This window comes from Moschus berezovskii, chromosome 1, assembly GCF_049115385.1.
Source record: "Moschus berezovskii isolate FMDL1 chromosome 1, NW_MosBer_1.0, whole genome shotgun sequence".
Classification (NCBI taxonomy): Eukaryota; Metazoa; Chordata; class Mammalia; order Artiodactyla; family Moschidae; genus Moschus; species Moschus berezovskii.
In genome coordinates this window covers 74,105,598-74,125,794 of record NC_142460.1, presented here as the reverse complement: position 1 = coordinate 74,125,794, position 20,197 = coordinate 74,105,598, and the positions used below count along the sequence as shown (strand labels likewise).

At 44.4% G+C, this 20,197-nt stretch overlaps 1 protein-coding gene across 1 annotated transcript in view; it reads left to right on the top strand.

The window, feature by feature from the left end:
• Positions 1 to 20,197, top strand: part of MYH15 (myosin heavy chain 15) — a 171,487-nt gene that overhangs the window by 141,954 nt on the left and 9,336 nt on the right. Inside the window, exons 33-37 of the mRNA XM_055419366.2 lie at positions 976 to 1,091; positions 11,778 to 11,970; positions 12,230 to 12,433; positions 16,494 to 16,619; positions 18,715 to 18,885. Coding sequence (XP_055275341.2) covers positions 976 to 1,091; positions 11,778 to 11,970; positions 12,230 to 12,433; positions 16,494 to 16,619; positions 18,715 to 18,885 — 810 coding nt within the window. The remainder of the gene's footprint in view (positions 1 to 975; positions 1,092 to 11,777; positions 11,971 to 12,229; positions 12,434 to 16,493; positions 16,620 to 18,714; positions 18,886 to 20,197) is intronic.

The following is a 20,197-nucleotide window of genomic DNA, read 5'->3' as shown; positions in this document are numbered from 1 at the left end:
TCTATGGAACAGACTTTCAAATTTAATCAGACCTACCCTTTTCAACTTGAAACAGCTTTATAACATTTCTGGAAATAATTGCCTTGCCTATATTTAACATTCAAAGGAGCAGGAGACCTCCCTGCCTGTCAGAGCAATCCATTTGAAGTAATAGTAATAGCTATGATAATAATGGCTCACACCAAGCATGATGTGTCAGGTATACCCCAGTTTCCTTTATTTGAGCACTCTCCTGTTTCTTGCTCCCCAAATGCTTTCAACTTTTTCTCTATCCCTCTGTGATGCTCAAAATCAAAGTTTCCAGGTAGGAGTTATCACCTTCCTTGGTTTAGCTTTCATACTTTTATTGATTCATCCTAAGGATGGAACCACTAAAAAAAAGTCTAGAATAATAAATTAAAAAATTGAAATGTAGTCACAGACAAGATTGAAAATTTCTATTTAAAAAAAATGCTTGCGATTCTAGTTCTTGAACTACAGCTGAAAGCCCTCCGGATGTCAGAGCTGTAAGTAACATGACAAAGAAAGGTAGTCACTTGTCTCTCATCCTGTCCCAGTCTTCAGGAACCTGATTTGAACTTTGACTATTCCTAGCAATTCTAGTGGAGAAGGCAATGGCAAGCCACTCCAGTACTCTTGCCTGGAAAATCCCATGGACAGAGGAGCCTGGAAGGCTGCAGTCCATGGGGTCGCTACTAGTTGGACACGCCTGAACGACTTCACTTTCACTTTTCACTTTCACACATTGGAGAAGGAAATGGCAACCCACTCCAGGGTTCTTGCCTGGAGAATCCCAGGGATGGCGGAGCCTGGTGGGCTGCCGTCTATGGGGTTGCACAGAGTCGGACATAACTGAAGCGACCTAGCAGCAGCAGCAATTCTAAAGAGAGCTCCATTAGTGACACATATTTAGAGAAAAAGATACTTTTGTCCAAAAATGGGCTTAATTTAATGCTTTTTATTTGTGTATTTCAGGGAGCTCTGGAGCGTAATGAAAGCAAGGTTCTTCGTTTGCAGCTTGAACTCTCGGAAACTAAAGCGGAACTTGAAAGGAAGCTTTCAGAGAAAGATGAAGAAATAGAAAATTTTAGGTATGTACAGTTATTTTGATGAGCAACAGTTACATATTTCAGGATCCTTAACTGAACAAGGATTCATTGTGTTTGGCTACTTTTATAACCTTTGTTGGAATACTAGCACAGAGATAGCTGGTCTGACGCCACACTAGACTCTTCCTAGTCAGCACAGCACTGTTAGTATAAAGGAATACCTCTAACTTTATTACTATTAATGTTTATGATTTTCTTATTCAAGCAGCTTCTGCTTGCATACAAAACTCAAGATAATACACCAAATAAAGCCAAAGTGTGTGGACAAGAACTGTGCATACTGCCTGGGTCTCCCTATAACATGCTTCTTTCTTGAGTATTCAAGACACTTACTGATAATGCAGAACAGTGAAGGAAAAGAACCAAAAAAAAAAAAAAGTGATGCTGGACATTAAAATTAATGTCAGATCAGAGTGACGTTTCCACCTCCCCCTTGCCTGTACCTGTAGCTGTTTGTTTGGAGAGGGGCTGAAGCTAAGAGCTAAGCTGCTTATTGAATCCCTGTTGAAGCAGCTGAGTGTTAATAGTCAGGAAACTGAATTAAATAGGAATCCTGGGTTGCAGGATCTTTTCTTAGCTTCATCATAACAAGCTGATGATTTTAGACATCTCACTTCTTAGCTTCTCAGTGAAGAGAGGGGATGAAAGCAGCCCCATCCGTGTCACAGAAGGTGGTGAGGAAGATCAGTAAGCCGATGTTGGCAAAGCACTTCACACTCTATAGATCAAAGGCACCATTATAAACACATGGAATTAGCTATGATTGTATTATCCATCTGATCTGTTCCCTTAAGTCAGTGCCATATGTCAGCAAGGAAAAGCAGTTTTGAGTCTGAGGTTCAACTGGCAATTTGCTTTCAACGTGTTTGCTAAACTATTAAGAGAAAAGGTTACCGTGTTCAGTTAAACTGGCCTCTTCCCCATAGCCCATCTTCAGAGAAAACTCCCCTGGGGGTCATCTTTTTAATGAGGGTGTCAAGCCAAATTTGGTCCTATGTGTGCTTTGAGTTATCTTTGCTCTCACTCACCAGCACTTTCCTCTATAGGACTGACGGTGGGGATGAAATCTGGTCTTCTTAAGAGGCTGTGCCTAAAAGACTTTTTTGATAAAGGGCAAAAACATTGGACCTTGATATTTGCCCTACTTCCTTCCACGAGGAACAAAAACGAATGTCTCCTTGTACCATTAAAAAAAAAAAAAACGTTTCGGGTAACGTCAAACCTGTGCCTATTAATAAACCCAGCTAAGCAAAAATGAGTCCTCAGAGAGTCTGCGTCTTGTCAGGTACCTCTGAATGTCGTAGAGAGAGCTGTTCACCAATTATAATAATTTAAGTGCAAAGGAAGCTGGAGATCCAAACAGCTAGGGCTGGGAGAAGAAAGAATTGAAGATGAGGCAGGAGCTGTCAAGGGGGTAAAAAAAGAAGGGTGGGCTGGAGGGAGGAGTGAGCTCTTCATGAGTTTTAGTTAATGATTCATAATAACTGTAATAGGTACATCCAGAAAGGAAAGATGAGTATATCTTAACGAAATATCACAAGTACCTTGTAGACCTTTTCTGTCTGAGTGCTCCATGCCAGTGGAGATTGGATCAGAAACCCTTAGTTTAATCAGAGGGTCTAATCTGACTTCAGGGCTAGGAGATGAAGGGATCTTAAGGAAACAGAAGAGAACACCAGGGGGAAATGCTAGCAAAACATGGGATTTTGAGCAATCAAGGATAAGCCAGGTAAAATCTAGAACTCAAGGGAAATATTGCCTGAGGAAAAGGTGAGGCTCAAGGTCCTATTTCACATAATCCTTGGATAACTCCATAGAAACTGAGGGAGGCATAGGAGAGAGACTCAGAGGCAAAGGTAAAAACCTTGGTAGGGCTGCAATCTCTGGTAATTCATTCACTTCACTGATTCTCTGCCTCCCAGCCCACTGTTCTTCCATTAGGTGATGGCTGGTCCTGCGTGAGCCGGGCTGGAAGCCTGTAGGGGTGAAAGAATGAGTGGCTCGTATGTGGCTTGTATGTTTCACTTGTTCCATAGTTATTGAGCGCTTCATGTTGGCAACATGCTGTGCCTGCTATTCTAGATAGGGCTTCCCAAACTTTTATGAATCAATAGGGCTTTTTTGTTTCCTTACAAATGTAATTAGCAGAGCTAGAGAGGTGATAATGCAGTCACTGATGGAAGGAGGGGCTTTGATCCTCACCCTCCTCTACCAGGAAAGCAAGAGTGAAGTCCATGGCCAGCTTGAAGGCCGACTGGCGGCTGTGACTGCCATCTAAGTCAGGCCCTGCTTCAAGGCCCCAGCCACAGTTAAAAATAAGTTAGGTGTGTGTCTTGAATCTTCCAGGGTCACTGGCTAATTACATCCCCCTCCCAACACAGGGTATTCATGAAAATGCTGACATGTGGGGGGGCTTCTCAGTGGACCAAAACTGGGGTGTCCCAGCATGCATTCTGCTCTCTCCAGACACACCTGGAGAGGTGCTAGGGAAGGAGGCACCAAAATTCCCTATGCTATCAAAATGCATTTGTTTGCTTTGCTTTGATCATCTATGGAAGGGTTCAGGTCAGTTCAGTTCAGTTCAGTCACTCAGACATGTCCGACTCTTTGTGACGCCATGAATCACAGCACGCCAGGCCTCCCTGTCCATCACCAACTCCCGGAGTTCACTCAAACTCATGTCCATCGAGTCGGTGATGCCATCCAGCCATCTCATTCTCTGTCATCCCCTTCTCCTCCCGCCCCCAATCACTCCCAGCATCAGAGTCTTTTCCAGTGAGTCAACTCGTCGCATGAGGTGGCCAAAGTATTGGAGTTTCAGATTCAACATCAGTCCTTCCAATGAACACCCAGGATTGATCTCCTTTAGAATGGACTGGTTGGATCTCCTTGCAGTCCAAGGGACTCTCAAGAGTCTTCTCCAGCACCACAGTTCAAAAGCATCAATTCTTTGGCGCTCAGCTTTCTTCACAGTCCAACTCTCACATCCATACATGACCATGGGAAAAACCATAGCCTTGACTAGACAGACCTTTGTTGGCAAAGTAATATCTCTGCTTTTTTTAGACAAGCTTTTTATTTATGGCATCAGGTGGTAAATACTTTTGGCTTTGTGGACTGTAGGGTCTCAGTTGTAGCTACTCAAGTCTGCAACCGTGGCTTGAAAGCAGCCATAATAAGAGATCAAATGATAGCCGAATTTGGCCAAGAGCCCATAGTTAGCTAACCCCTGGCCTGTGACCTCAGGTTCCTAGTAATGACCCATCATCTTTTCCTTCCATATGGTTCACTCCTCTGAACTCAGTAATACCGAACTTTGCCACATGGTCTTTATCTACATGCACTACCCAACTTAATTTCTTTTATTGTCTGAGTCTCTTCCAGAAGAATATGTTTAAATTTCTTCTCATGTCTAAGTAAAATATTTTAGCACAACTTCAAGATGTAGGATCTCAAACTCAGGCATGGCATTTAGTTAGCAAAATATCTTATTAATCATTTTTAAACTGAATCATATGTAATAGAATTAAGGAAACTTTCATTTCTGTGATATAGATGAGCAACATTGCAAGAGAAAAATATTACTGATTAAATTGACAGTTTAAAATACTTAGCTTTTTCAGAATTTAAGCTTTTATTCTGATTTTGTTTGCATTTGTTTTCTTTCCTCAAATTATATTTCACATTTTGGGAAAAAAAGAAAAGGAACTTTTAGCATATTGCCTTGGTCCTGACTGCTTCATTTTTCTTTAAAAATAAATGTGCTTGAAGAGTTTTCATTTGAAAGATTTCTTGACCCTGCGTGGAATGTGCTGATTGTTTAGTGGCAATTCTCCAGGCCTGTATTATATGGAAGCCTCTTAAACCGTAGCACTTTCTACTTGTCTGTAGGTACTCATGAAGTTGCATAAACAACTGTGGGAAAAGTACAGTTGAAACGTTCATTTTGTCTACTTAAGTAGATGATATCTCTGTACAGAGGATTTTGACACCAGCCTAGTGATGCTTTAGTGTTCTTGCATAAGTAGACTCAGTTCAGCAAAAATGAGTTTCTTTATGTAAGACAGAGCAGTGTCTCACAGCTTTCAGTGATGTTGAGTGTGTGCCCCTGTAGTACTTGTGGGCTAGGGTTGCCATAACAAAATAGACTGGGTGGCTTAAATAGCAGAAATATATTTTCTCACATTTCTGGAGGTTGGTGGTTCAAGATCAAGATGTTCCCCCTGAGACCTCTCTCCTTGGTTTGCTGGATCCTAACATTTTCTTTTCTCTGTGCACACCCATCCGCAAAGTTTCTGTCTGTGTCCACATTTCCTATTCTTCTAAGGACATCAATCAGATTGGATTGCTGCTAAGTCGCTTAAGTCGTGTCCGACTCTGTGCAACCCCACAGAGGGCAGCCCACCAGGCTCCCCAGTCCCTGGGATTCTACAGGCAAGAACACTGGAGTGGGTTGCCATTTCCTCCTCCAATGCAAGAAAGTGAAAAGTGAAAGTGAAGTCACTCAGTCGTGTCCTACTCTTAGTTCAGTTCAGTTCAGTTCAGTCGCTCAGTCGTGTCCAACTCTCCACGACCCCATGAATCACAGCACGCCAGGCCTCCCTGTCCATCACCAACTCCTGGAGTACACTCAAACTCATGTCCACAGAGTCGGTGATGCCATCCAGCCATCTCATTCTCTGTCGTCCCCTTCTCCTCCCGCCCCCAACCTTTTCCAGCATCAGAGTCTTTTCCAGTGAGTCAGCTCGTCGCATGAGGTGGCCAAAGTATTGCAGTTTCAGCTTTAGCATCAGTCCTTCCAATGAACACCCAGGATTGATCTCCTTTAGAATGGACTGGTTGGATCTCCTTGCAGTACAAGGGACTCTCAAGAGTCTTCTCCAACACCACAGTTCAAAAGCATCAATTCTTCGGGGATCAGCTTTCTTCACAGTCCAACTCTCACATCCATACATTACCAGGGGAAAAACCATTGCCTTGACTAGACGGACCTTGGTTGGCAAAGTAATGTCTCTGCTTTTTAACATACTATCAAGGTTGGTCATAACTTTCCTTCCAAGGAGTAAGCGTCTTTTAATTTCATGGCTGCAATCAGCATCTGCAGTGATTTTGGAGCCCCCAAAAATAAAGTCTGACACTGTTTCCACTGTTTTTCCATCTATTTCCCATGAAGTGATGGGACCAGATGCCATGATCTTTGTTTTCTGAATGTTGAGCTTCAAGCCAACCTTTTCACTCTCCTCTTTCACTTTCATCAAGAGGCTTTTGAGTTCCTCTTCACTTTCTGCCATAAGGGTAGTGTCATCTGCATATCTGAGGTTATTGATATTTCGCCCAGCAATCTTGATTCCAGCTTGTGCTTCTTCCAGCCCAGCGTTCCGCATGATGTACTCTGCATATAAGTTAAATAAGCAAGGTGACAATATACAACCTTGACGTACACCTTTTCCTATTTGGAACCAGTCGGTTGTTCCATGTCCAGTTCTGACTGTTGCTTCCTGACCTGCATACAGGTTTCTCAAGAGGCAGGTCAGGTGGTCTGGGATTCCCATCTCTTTCAGAATGTTCCACAGTTTATTGTGATCCACACAGTCAAAGGCTTTGGCATAGTCAATGAAGCAGAAATAGATGTTTTTCTGGAACTCTCTTGCTTTCTCCATGATCCAGCGAATGTTGGCAATTTGATCTCTGGTGCCTCTGCCTTTTCTAAAACCTGCTTGAACATCTGGGAGTTCACGGTTTACATATTGCTGAAGCCTGGCTTGGAGAATTTTGAGCATGACTTTACTAGCATGTGAGATGAGTACAATTGTGCGGTAGTTTGAGCATTCTTTTGCATTGCCTTTCTTTGGGATTGGAATGAAGACTGACCTCTTCCAGTCCTGTGGCCACTGCTGAGTTTTCCAAATTTGCTGGCATATGGAGTGCAGCACTTTCACAGCATCATCTTTCAAGACTTGAAATAGCTCAACTGGAATTCCATCACCTCTACTAGCTTTGTTCGTAGTAATGCTTTCTAAGGCCCACTTGACTTCACATTCCAAGATGTCTGGCTCTAGGTCAGTGATCATGTTATCGTGACTATCTTGGTCGTGAAGATCTTTTTTGTACAGTTCTTCTGTGTATTCTTGCCACCTATTCTTAATATCTTCTGCTTCTGTTAGGTCCATACCATTTCTGTCCTTTATCGAGCCCATCTTTGCATGAAATGTACCCTTGGAATCTGTAATTTTCTTGAAGAGGTCTCTTGTTTTTCCTACTCTGTTGTTTTCCTCTATCTCTTTGCATTGATCACTGAGGAAGTCTTTCTTATCTTTCCTTGCTATTCTTTGGAACTCTGCATTCAGATGCTTATATCTTTCCTTTTCTCCTTTGCTTTTCGCCTCTCTTCTTTTCACAGCTATTTGTAAGGCCTCCTCAGACAGCCATTTCGCTCTTTTGCATTTCTTTTCCATGGGGATGGTCTTGGTCCCTGTCTCCTGTACAATGTCACGAACCTCCATCCAGAGTTCATCAGGCACTCTATCAATCAGATCTAGTCCCTTAAATCTATTTCTCACTTCCACTGTATAATCATAAGGGATTTGATTGAGGTCATATCTGAATGGTCTAGTGGTTTTCCCTACTTTCTTCAATTTAAGTCTGAATTTGGCAATAAGGAGTTCATGATCTGAGCCACAGTCAGCTCCTGGTCTTGTTTTTGCTAACTGTATACAGCTTCTCCATCTTTGGTTGCAAAGAATATAATCAATCTGATTTCGGTGTTGACCATCTGGTGATGTCCATGTGTAGAGTCTTCTCTTGTGTTCTTGGAAGAGAGTGTTTGCTATGACCAGTGCGTTCTCTTGACAAAACTCTATTAGCCTTTGCCCTGCTTCATTTCGTGCTCCAAGGCCAAATTTGCCTGTTACTCCAGGTGTTTCTTGACTTCCTACTTTTGCATTCCAGTCCCCTATAATGAAAAGGACATCTTTTTTGGGTGTTAGTTCTAAAAGGTCTTGTAGGTCTTCATAGAACCGATTAACTTCGGCTTCTTCAGCATTACTGGTTGGGGCATAGGCCTGGATTACTGTAATATTGAATGGTTTGCCTCGGAAACGAACAGAAATCATTCTGTTGTTTTTAAGATTGCACCCAAGTACTGCATTTCGGACTCTTTTGTTGACCATGATGGCTACTCCATTTCTTCTAAGGGATTCCTGCCCACAGTAGTAAATATAATGGTCATCTGAGCTAAATTCACCCATTTCAGTCCATTTTAGTTCACTGATTCCTAGAATGTCTATGTTCACTCTTGCCATCTCCTGTTTGACCACTTCCAATTTGCCTTGATTCATGGACCTAACATTCCAGGTTCCTATGCAATATTGCTATTTACAGCACCGGACCTTGCTTCTATCACTGGTCACATCCACAACTGGGTATTGGTTTTGCTTTTGATCCATCCCTTATTCCTTCTAGAGTTATTTCTCCCCTGATCTCCAGTAGCATACTGGGCACCTACTGACCTGGGGAATTCCTCATTCAGTATCCTATCATTTTGCCCTTTGATACTGTTCATGGGGTTCTCAAGGCAAGTATACTGAAGTGGTTTGCCATTCCCTTCTCCAGTGGACCACATTCAGCTGTGGTCCATGTGATCAGATGGGCTAGTTTCCTGTGATTATGATTTCAGTGTGTCTGCCCTCTGATGCCCCCTCGCAATACCTACCATCTTATTTGGGTTTCTCTTACCTTGGGCGTGGGATATCTCTTCACAGCTACTCTAAGAAAGCGCAGCTGCTGCACCTTACCTTGGATGAGGGGTATCTCCTCAAGGCTGCTCCCCTGACCTTGATCGTGGAGCAGCTCCTCTGGCCCTCCTGCGCCCGCGCAGCCACCGCCTGTTGGACGTGGGGCAGCTCCTCTCACCCGCTGGCCCTGGCCTCAGGCGTGGGGTAGCTCCTCACGGCCGCGCCTCTTTGCATGGTTCGTTCGGGGCCGGCGCCTCTCGCTTCTGCGCCGCCGGGGCCGGCGCCTCTCGCGTCGGCCTCATTTTGGAGAAGGAAATGGCAACCCACTCCAGTATTCTTGCCTGGAGAATCCCAAGGACAGAGGAGCCTGTTGGGCAGCCGTCTATGGGGTCGCACAGAGTCAGACACGACTGACGCGACTTAGCAGCAGCAGCAGCAGCGGCAGCAAGGGTCTCGTTTAACTTAATCACCTCTTTAAAGGCCCTGTCTTCAAATACACTCACATTCTGAGGTACTGGGGTTTAGGGCTTCAACATATGAGTTTGGTTGGGGTGGGGAGAGAGACACAATTCAGTCATAATAGTCTCTAGTGACTTTATATGCTGACCTCCCTGTGGGATCCTCTTCTGGCAGCCAAATAAAAGCCCAGGACCTAAGGGCAGGCAGGAGAGGCTGACCACAGCCTGTGGAGGCACAGGAGATGTGCTAATTCTGGGCTCTGGGGCCTGAAAGTTTTTTCTCATTTGCATAATTACTTCTGAACGCCCCCTCCATCAATGGGGTGAAGTGTGGTCATGAAAATTGGCACCTCCACCTGTCATCTAGTTGAAAACTCTGACCACACTCTTACTCCTCTGCAGGCTGTGTGTCTTCCTGATTGGCCTCAGAGCTCAGAACACAGGCTCAGCGATAACTCAGTGTGGAACCTAATTCTGACTCAGAATGAGTATGTGTCTGCTATTTGGGCTGATAGACTCTATGAGTATGTCTTGTCTTATCTGTCCAGTATTAGGCCCTGCTTCATAGGGTGAGCTTAACAGGGCCTGTGTTAGTTATAACAGTTCAGTTCGTTCAGTTCAGTCGCTCAGTCATGTCTGATTCTCCACGACCCCATGAATCACAGCATGCTAGGCCTCCCTGTCCATCACCAACTCCCGGAGTTCACTCAAACTCATATCCATCGAGTCGGTGATGCCATCCAGCCATCTCATTCTCTGTCGTCCCCTTCTCCTCCCGCCCCCAACCTTTCCCAGCATCAGACTCTTTTCCAGTGAGTCAACTCGTCGCATGAGGTGGCCAAAGTATTGCAGTTTCAGCTTTAGCATCAGTCCTTCCAATGAACACCCAGGATCGATCTCCTTTAGAATGGACTGGTTGGATCTCCTTGCAGTACAAGGGACTCTCAAGAGTCTTCTCCAACACCACAGTTCAAAAGCATCAATTCTTCGGGGATCAGCTTTCTTCACAGTCCAACTCTCACATCCATACATGACCACAGGAAAAACCATAGTCTTGACTAGACGGACCTTGGTTGGCAAAGTAATGTCTCTGCTTTTCAATATACTATCAAGGTTTATAACAATTACATTGTCCTAACTCACAACCACCCAATCTCAATGGCTAAAAGTGTATTTTTGCTTTGTGTTAGAGTCCAATGTGGGGCAGGATGGAGAGTGGGCCACTATTCTTCCAAGTCATTCAAAAACTCAGGTTCCTTCCATCTTTTGATGCCAGATGGTTCAGGTGTGGCCATCAAGTTTGCCATTGATGGGGAAGAGAGCACAGGATCATGAGTAAAAAGTTGTATATGTGAGGCTTGGAAACACTTTTGCCCATATCCTTTGGTCAGAATTCAGTCACATGGTCCCAGACTTTCTGCAAGAGGGTTGGGAAATGATTTCTCTGGGTTCCCCATATTTTTTCTTTGTCTTCCTGAACACACATCTATTGTGCAAGCTTCTGGCACTATGCAAAAATGGTTTCAGCATGGATGTTATAAAAGCATGTGGAAGTAATTCAATATCACACAGCAATTGGTTTTCTCAGCCAATCCTTGGTTGTACTCGTGGAGAAAGATAACCACGCTATTCTAGGAGAATTAGGTGTCACAGGCCATTAGAGCAGGATTGCTGGTGCAGGACTTGTTTCAACCCAGATGACTGTTTCTTGCTGTCTTCAAACATTTTTCACCATTGAAAGTGTTTAAATATTATGCCCGTCTGAAAGAGCATCCTCCCTTCACTCTTAGCCACTATAGGGAATCTAGATATTTGTCTTAGACTGTCCTTGAGGCGGTCTCAGACAAGGCAAAGTCTGTCCCACAGGAATCTCACAAATATTCTAGTGCTTTTCTCTTTTAAATTTTATTTAATTTTATTTTTGGCTAAGCTGGATCTTCATTGCTGTGCAGGCTTTTGTCTAGTTGCAGTGAGTGGGGACTACTCTTTAGTTGTGGTTTGCAGGCTTCATGTTGTGGTGGCTTCTCTTGTTGTGGAGCATGGGCTCTAGGACACATGGGCGTCAGTAGAAGCGGCATGTGGGCTATAGAGCACAGGCCTGATTGTGGTGCACAGGTTAGTTGCTCTGCAGCATGTGGGATCCTCCCAAACCAGGGATCAAACCCATGTCTCCTGCATTGGCAGGCAGATTCTTTACCACTGAGCCACCAGGGAAGCCCACTAGTGACTTTTGATTTTTCTGGGGAGTTGATGTGGAAAACAGTTGATCTGATACGATGTACAAATGCTCACTGATCTAACCCTTCAACCTCCATGGTTTCTAAACGAAGACCCTCTAGACTCATTTTGTTAATTACACAGAATCGATCTTGAATTTTAAGTTTTTCCCTGATTCCTAAACTGTTGTGTGTACACAGCAGGTACCCTTTCTCAACCTGGGTGCATGATTTCCCCCCTGAATGTTACTCTAAAATTAGGAGGAAGCAGCAGTGTGCTATTGACTCCCTGCAGTCGAGTCTGGATTCCGAAGCTCGTTGCAGAATTGAGGCCACCCGGCTGAAGAGGAGCATGGAAGGGGACCTCACTGAGATGGAGCTCCAGCTTAGCTGTGCCAGCCGGCAGGCATCAGAGGCCACCAAGTCCCTGGGCCAGCTCCAGACCCAGATCAAGGTATTTTCAATTGTCACAAGGGGATGAGGCAGGGACGCTTCTGCTTATGGAAGCAAGCCAAGTAACAGGTTGTGTTCGACAATAAAAGTGAGGACACCAAATCTAGTCCTTCAGGACTTACATTCAATTGGCTTACATTAATATGTGCTTATGTTTAACTGGTATATGTTATGTTTAATTTTGTTGAATGTGCACACACAAACTCAGGTCCTATTGACCTCCCAGGGACCCATGCCCAGGCCTGAGTTTTCTCTCCCAGGACCTGCAGGTGCAGGTGGATGACAGCACATGCCTGAACAGTGAGCTGAAGGAGCAGGTGGCGGTGGCTGAGCGGCGCAATGCTCTTCTCCAGGCTGAAGTTGAGGAGCTAAGGTCCTTGCAGGAGCAGACAGAGCGCAGTCGCAGGCTGGCAGAAGAGGAGCTCCTGGAAGCCACGGAAAAAATCAATCTTTTCCATGCCCAGGTGGGATCCATAAACTCCCGATTAGCTGCATCAGCTGGTTGGAGGCAACAGTTTCCATGCAGTCAGCCTTGGTCTTGAACCATACACACTTGCCACATGGAGCCTTGGGGTGTCCAGTGAGACAGGGAGAGCCTTTGGCAGCAGAGTGGTGGCTGCACCCTTCATTCATCCCCAAATGCATGGCTCCCTAGGGCTGCAGCAACACAGTCCACAAACTGAGGGGATTAAAGCAACAGAAATGTAACCTCTCGCAGTTCTAAAGGCTAGAAATCTGAAATCAAGGCGTTGGCAGGGTACCCCTCCCTCTGAATCTTGTAGGGGAATCCTTCCTTGCCTTTTTCCAGCTTCTGGTGGTTTACTGGCAATCTCTGGCGTTCCTTAGCTTGTAGATGCGTCACTCCAATTCGCTGCCTTCACATGGCATTTTCTCTGTTTTAACATCATTTTCCCTCTGTATCTGTCATTGTTCAAATTTCCAAATTTTTATGAGGACATCAGTCAGATTAGTACCCACCCTGGGTCAGGAGGATCTCCTGGAAGAGGATATGGCAACCCACTCCAGTATTCTTGCCTGGAAAGTCCCATGAAGAGGATCCTAGTAGGCTACTGTCCATGGGGTCACAAAGAGTTGGACATGACTGACCTCATTTTAACTTGATTGCCTCTGTATGGACCCTGTTTCCAAGTAAGATCACATTCTGAGAACTGGTGGGTAGGACTTCAATCTATGTTTCTTGTGGGGAGGGACACAATTTGATCCATAACATTAAGCCCTGTCAGAAGAATGAACTGTCAAGACACTCACAGCTAGGATGCTGGGGAGAGAGGCGGGCCGGGGGGGAACATTCACTAGTGTTCCAGAGTCATTTACCTATTTATCCTGTTCCCTCTATGCCATGTGTTCCCTGAGAATCCAAGAATTCAAAAAAAAAAAAAAAAAAAGCTGCCTAAGAGCCAAGAGATTTCAAACAATTCTGAGTGGCTCCTGACAGTTATGAGTTGTCAGGACTCTGACTTCTCATGGAAGGTTATGTAAGTGACACAAAACAAGAATTCTTAGAATTTTTACTATTCTTATGGAATCAGGAGAAGCCATAGTGGTTAGACAAATGCATATAGTAAATGGGTCATTCAATAAACATTTTTAGTGCATCTACCATAACCCAGACAGGTGTACATGGTATTGTTGTTTGGTCACTGAATCATGTTTGACTCTTTTGCGACCCCATGAACTGTAGCCCGCCAGGCTCCTCTCTGTCCATGGGGTTTTCCCAGTAAGAATGCTGGAGTGGGTAGCCATTCTCTTCTCCAGGGGATCTTCCTGACCCAGGGATCAAATCTGGGTCTCCTGCATTGGCAGGTGGATTCTTAACCACTGAGCCACTGGTGAAGTCCAGTAGTACATAGTATAGATAGATGCAGAATATCTCCAGCATCCTAAAAACATGAAGATCTAAGTAAACAAGCTGCAGTGCACTGCCAGGAGTACAGTGATAAAGCAAGGGTAGCCCTATAGAAAGCCTTCCCTGACGATCCTACACTCAGGGAGATGCACAGCCTGCTTGATCTGAGCTGTGAAGGACACATAAGAAGTCAGCCAAGTAGAGAGAAGAGTCAGGGGCAGAGGCATGAGGAGAGGAGGGGATTTAGGATGTTAAGAAAAACTGATATATTTACTACACCATACAGTGGGGTTGGGGTGGGAGAAATCAGCAGAATTGATGCTAAGGGAGAGGCAGACAGACCCAGGTCGCCAGGGACTTGATTTTGAAACTGATGAAGTTTCAAGTCTGCTGAAGAATTGTGAGTAACTGGGAGCAAAGTTATTAGATTTGCATCTTTAGAAGTTTACTCTGATGATTGTTGTGAAGGATGGATTCATGCAGCTAGGGGCAGATGTGCCATGCTCAGGGCTATTTAGAAACATTTGTGGGATCATTGTGGTTGCCATAGTGACTGGAAAGTGCCACTGACATTTAGTAGGCAAGTTCCAAAGATACTAATGCTCCTGCAAAATACAGGTAATTCGCTATCACAAAGAATTACCCCTCCCCGAATGCCAACTGTAACTGAGAAACACTGGATAAAAGGAGGTATAAGCCAAAGATGCACCAGCTGGAAGGCATTGCATTTAGTTTGTGCCTACAGTCTGACTTTGTGTCCTTGTGTATGACACGACCCTATTAGGATACCACGTGTATAAAACAGGCTATAGGCTGTGCATAATTCCTGACAGGTTAACTCACTTCAGTATTTTCTTTCTCTCTCAGGAAAACTTAAATAAATAAAATGAGTAGAAGTGTTATAAAGTAGAATATTGAATTTTTAAAAAGTAAATCTGTAGGACTCAATAGCTATTGGTAACAAATCATTTGCCATGCATAGTTATAACTGATGATGCATCATATGGGTCTCCATATGATGATAAAACACTAGCCTAGAGAGAGATGAGGACATCAACCAGAGCAGGAGCAGAATAGAGAGGAGGAGATAGATGTGAAAAAAAAAGAAAAGAAAATTAGGCCACAGAGACTTGATCTCCAGAACAGAGTTTCTGAAACTTTATGTGTATAAGAGCAAATAACACAAAAATGTACATTCTCAGGCCTCACCCCAGACCCACTGCAGAATCTCTGCTATAGGAGGAATCAAGCAAGTTTTCAGGTGATGCTGCCAGTCCAGAAACTACCCTTGGTGCAGTTCTGATCTAGGTGATCTATGGCTCACAAGGACTCCTCTCCCTTGTGAGGTCCTACCTTGGCCAAGTAGGACCCCTTGCAATTCCGGAACACCAGCTATCTTCTGATTGATGTATAGTAAGCATTTTATAGAACTGTAACCTAGACCAGACATATGAGGCCAAAGTTATCCCTGTCTGATTACATGTGTCCTTTTTCAAACCTGAGCTTTGACTATCTAGCTTGCCCTTCTGCACAGTACTCCCTCACCCTCTGCTTCCCAAACAGAACCAATCATTTAGCTTGAAAATACTTTAACCATCAACACCCTAGTGGATTTTAAGTGATTCTATGTATAAATGAATCAAGATTTACACTTGTACCTTTCTTTACAAAGAGTGTCTATGGAGTTTTGTGCAGTGAGCATCCTGACAAACTCCAGGAAATGCCTTCACCCCCACCCCCCAGGCTACACCCCTGGCAGTAGGAGTCCCTCGGCACATAGAGCCTGTCTCTCAATGAGGACTGAGGATAGCAACCTTGACAAAGATACTTGTGAGGCTGGAATATCTCAGTTCCTGTTTCCAAGGTTTAATCTTGCCACTGAGAGAGGCACTAGCCAGAGGAAAAGTGAACAAACAGAAGAGAAATTAAAAATAGGAAGGCTATGCCTTTTAAATACATTCTCTCTGCTAAGCTTTCACACCCTCAGAAAAGCTGTGCTACAAACACAGACCAAAAAGGAGTTTCAGTTTCTAATGTCACAACCCAGGAAGGAAAGAATTAGGGCAGCACCAGCCAAAGAACCCAAGTATCCCTCCCGTGTGATGGAGCTTTCTAAGGCTGGGGTTGAGGCTCATCAGAATTGCTTTTCCCACCCCAACTATCAGTGCAGAATTGATAGAAATGGAGGTCGATGATGAGGAAGATTTTTTTCCCCCTGGAGCAGCATGCAGGAAGCTCATTTTTTTCCCCCAGACCCCTGCTTTCCAGATGTCTGCCTTTGACCCTGACTTCTACTCTGGGACACTTGCTTCTTCCTCCATCAAAGAGCAAAAGGCAGCAAAACATACTCCTCAACAAGGGGAAAACTAAACTCGTGTTTAGGACCCATAGGTTGTCTGGATCCACTGCTCCTTTCGGATTCAGGCTGCCATCTCTCCAGCAGTGGACCACACATAGATGAAATCCCATGCATTCAGTCTAATGTGGTCTCCTGGCCCTGGATGTGCTGCTTCACTGAGGAAAATGAAGAAATTTTCCTTTGACTAGAGGAAAGTGCTCTCCTGGCCAGAGCCCCTCACACTGCATGTCCTGAACAGACCAGGTTGCGTTTCACCACTGATCTCAACTTGCCTAATGAGGATGCTGCTTTTCCTTAGAACACGAGTCTCCTTGGCCAGAAGAAGAAACTGGAGGTGGATGTAGCCAGGATGCAGAAGGAAGCTGAGGAGGCGATGCAGGGGTGTCAAAATGCAGAAGAGAAGGCCAAGAAGGCAGCCACCGAGGTGGGTCCATGACTGCCTGCTCACTCCTGAATTCCAGAACTGACAGGAGCAGCAGCCAAGGGGCAGGGGCAAAGCTGCTGCCAGAAAGGATTCCATTGATTCTCCATATAGCCAGGGGGGAGGTTAACTGACCCCTCTGCCTCTCTGCCCCCATTTTGGAAATTAGGCCAATCGGCTCCTCCCTTCCACCCAAACCACACAATGAAAAGAAGCAGCTGAATTGCCATAAGCAAAATCTTATGAAAGCAAGAGACTTTTTAAAAGAGTTAAACCACTTTCCACTTGTGAATCAATGTATCCAGTATCTAGAAACAATTCTTCTTATGTTTCCTTACCCATAGCTATTTTTCCTGAGGCCTGTAATGGCTTCATGACAATGATCTGGCAAGAATGCTTATTTCACTTATTTTTTTACAGCCCATACTGCTGCTTCAGTAACAGAATCGGGTTGGTGAGGACGGCCTTCAGAATTGGTGTACTTTCCTTACCTGCAAGTTTAAAGTTGTTGATAGGTGTACTTTTCCTGAATGAGACCAAGCTCAGGGTTGACTGCCAGCCTTGACTGTACTTTTGTGGGCACTGAAAAGGGATACCCTCTGGACACCCACTGCAGATAGATGCAGATTTCTCTCAAAAGGCATGACAAACAGATGACAGTACTCATTAAAAAAAGGCCATGGAAGGAGGTGGGTGGGAGAAAAGTCAGTGTGTCAAGGTCCCAGCCTTGCAGGTCCCAGCACCTGCTGAGCAGAGCTTGGACTTGATTTCACCCTCCACTTACCGCTTCCCCATCAGGTGCTTCAGTACAGTATGTCGGATTCACAAACACATGCAGCAGCCCAGAGCTTGCCCTGAGAATGAAAGCTGATCCTCTTGCTAAATAGTATATGGGAACCGAAGAGACAAGATATTCAGTTAGGTTTTACATGAGTCATTTTAAAATTCAAACGAAGGGAAAAACTTATGCCTGTATCTGTCTGAATCATCAAGCACTTGGGTAGTTAAAACTCTTGCACTAAATCCTAGCTCTAGGTCCAGAAGAATGGGGATAGCATGCCTAGCATTCAGCCATTTTGTATCAACGCAGACACTCTGCTTTCTGATGGAAAAGAGGTGTGAGAAAGCTTGAAAGTGTTTGGCCAAGGAAAAAATAATACGCTCATTTCAAACATTTATGAAAATCTACATAGAAAGGGGAAAAAAGAGCTTTTTGCTCGTGCTTGGTAAATTTATGCAGTCACACGTTATGAAGACTCTATCTGCATAACTTCACCTTTAAAAGATCTTGACAATGTTGAAAAATGAACTCACTACCTCTTCCCCTGCCTTAATTCTCCAGTAGTTCAGCTCTGAGCTCCAGCCCCACATAGCAAAACCCAGAGTTACCTCCATTATTCATTCTTTGCCCTCACCATCTGCACAGACGTCTCACACTTAAATTATGCAGATGGTTGGTAACCTGATAGACAGAGAAACTTTGGCTGAGAGGGCAGTGTTCTTACATTAAAGGCACTGAGAGATTCATGAAACAGTTCTTAATAATGGCAGCAAGACACCAAGCCCTTGTATACACAATCAAAGCCGAGAGCGGGCTTTGCAAGAATTAACCATCCTTGTGCCAGATTTTTGGCACCGAGAGCATCAGTTGCTGCCAAATTCCTAGAGCCTAAACTTGTTTGCAGTTGCAAGTCACAGAATTACAGAAGTGAGACGTGAAAAAGATTCTCCGAGGCCCTCACACTTTTCCTGGTGCATGCTGCCATAGGACATGTCCTGGTGCTTTACTCAGTGAAAAGCTCTGCCCTCAGTTGGTCGTCTCTCTTTGAATACAGATGTTGTGTAAAAATGTTCACATGGTGTTTCATCTCTGGTCTGTTTCCACCACCCGTCCCCCTGATCTCCAGTAGCTGCTGCTATCTTGATTGTTATGGTTACCAACTCAAGGACCACAGAGGTTAGGGAGAGCATGGTGGGGAGAGATGAAGTACAGAGGCTGGGCATGGCCTTTAGTCACGTCAGGAACTGAAGACTAGGGACAAAAATGTTCAGCTCTGTTGGCTGCCAGATTATCTCAGTCCCTTTCCTTCTTGTCTAGGTAGCAAACATGTCAGAAGCACTGAAGAAGGAGCAGGATACCAATGGCCACTTGGAGAGGATGAGAAAGAACATGGAGCAGACAATTAAAGACTTACAAGAGAGGCTGGATGATGCTGAGCAGATGGCCATAATGGGGAACAGAAAGCAAATCCAGAAACTAGAATCCAGGGTAGGAGTTTGCCTGTGTAATCGTGGGGTCTTGACAACTCCCAGTTCAAAGTCTTATTGTTTTGGGATATCACGTCAGATAGTCCTACCTCCCTCTTCACTTTGGCTTGTAGCACTTGCAGTCATCTGAGAGTGTCAGATCTCAGTATATTCATTCATTCTTCTTGACTTTGGGCCACTAAACAGGACTCTTCCTGGAGTGGGTGAAACCTGCCTTCCTGCTTAGTAAAATGTATCTCCCCCAGCTTCATGCCCCGGCACTAGGCGCCCCACAGCCAGGGGACCCACTGTTTCCAAACATTCTCTCCCAGTCTTGCTTCCCTGCCTTTGCTCCCATTATCTGCTCTATGGAGAATGCCCGTATCCTAACAGTCAGAGAAAGCAGAGGGAAACAAGTAAATCAAGGACCAAAAAGATTTTAGTGCAGATGCAGTGAGGACTGACAGAATTGATGTAGTACCTGCCTTCAGGGAGCTGCAAGATAGGAAGACTAGAAAGACCTATCTTGAAAATAGGATTTTTTAAATTATTGAATCAATTTCAGTGACAATTTACAGGTCATGTGACAGATGCTATAAGGATGGAAAGAATATTTGACTGGGATTTTCATGCCTCAGAAGGGTCTCTGAGAAAGTATTGCCATTGCACATTTATGATATGTCTATATAATGGAATACCAATACACATTTATGGTATAATCATACTGATTTAAAAGGAATGAGGAAGAGCATTGTAATGTCCTGGAGACCATGCCTAGTAGTATAATGATAATAAAGGCACAGGCAATGTGGAGAGTATATAACCTTCTGTGCAAGAAAGAGGGAAAATATGAAGACATGTACACATCTGCCTATATTTTCAAAAAGAATTAGCGGCAGGATAAAATGAAGACTAATAAAAGCCACTAGTCCCTTGGACTGCAAGGAGATCCAGCCAGGTCATCCTAAAGGAAATCAGTCTTGAATATTCATTGGAAGGATTGATGCTGAAGCTGAAACTCCAATACTTTGGCCACCTGATGCTAAGAACTGACTCATTTGAAAAGACCCTGATGCTGGGAAAGACTGAAGGTGGGAGGAGAAGGGGATGACAGAGAATACGCTAGTAGATGAGATCACCAACTCAATGTACAGGAGTTTGAGTAAACTCTGGGAGTTGGTGATAGACAGGGAGGCCTGCCGTGCTGCAGTCCATGGGGTTGCAAAGAGTCAGACATGACTGAGTGACTGAACTGAATAAAAGCCACTACGCATAGGAGGAAAACACAGAGATGAAAGTTAGGCCTCCTGAACGGACCTTGTTTAGTTGGTTTG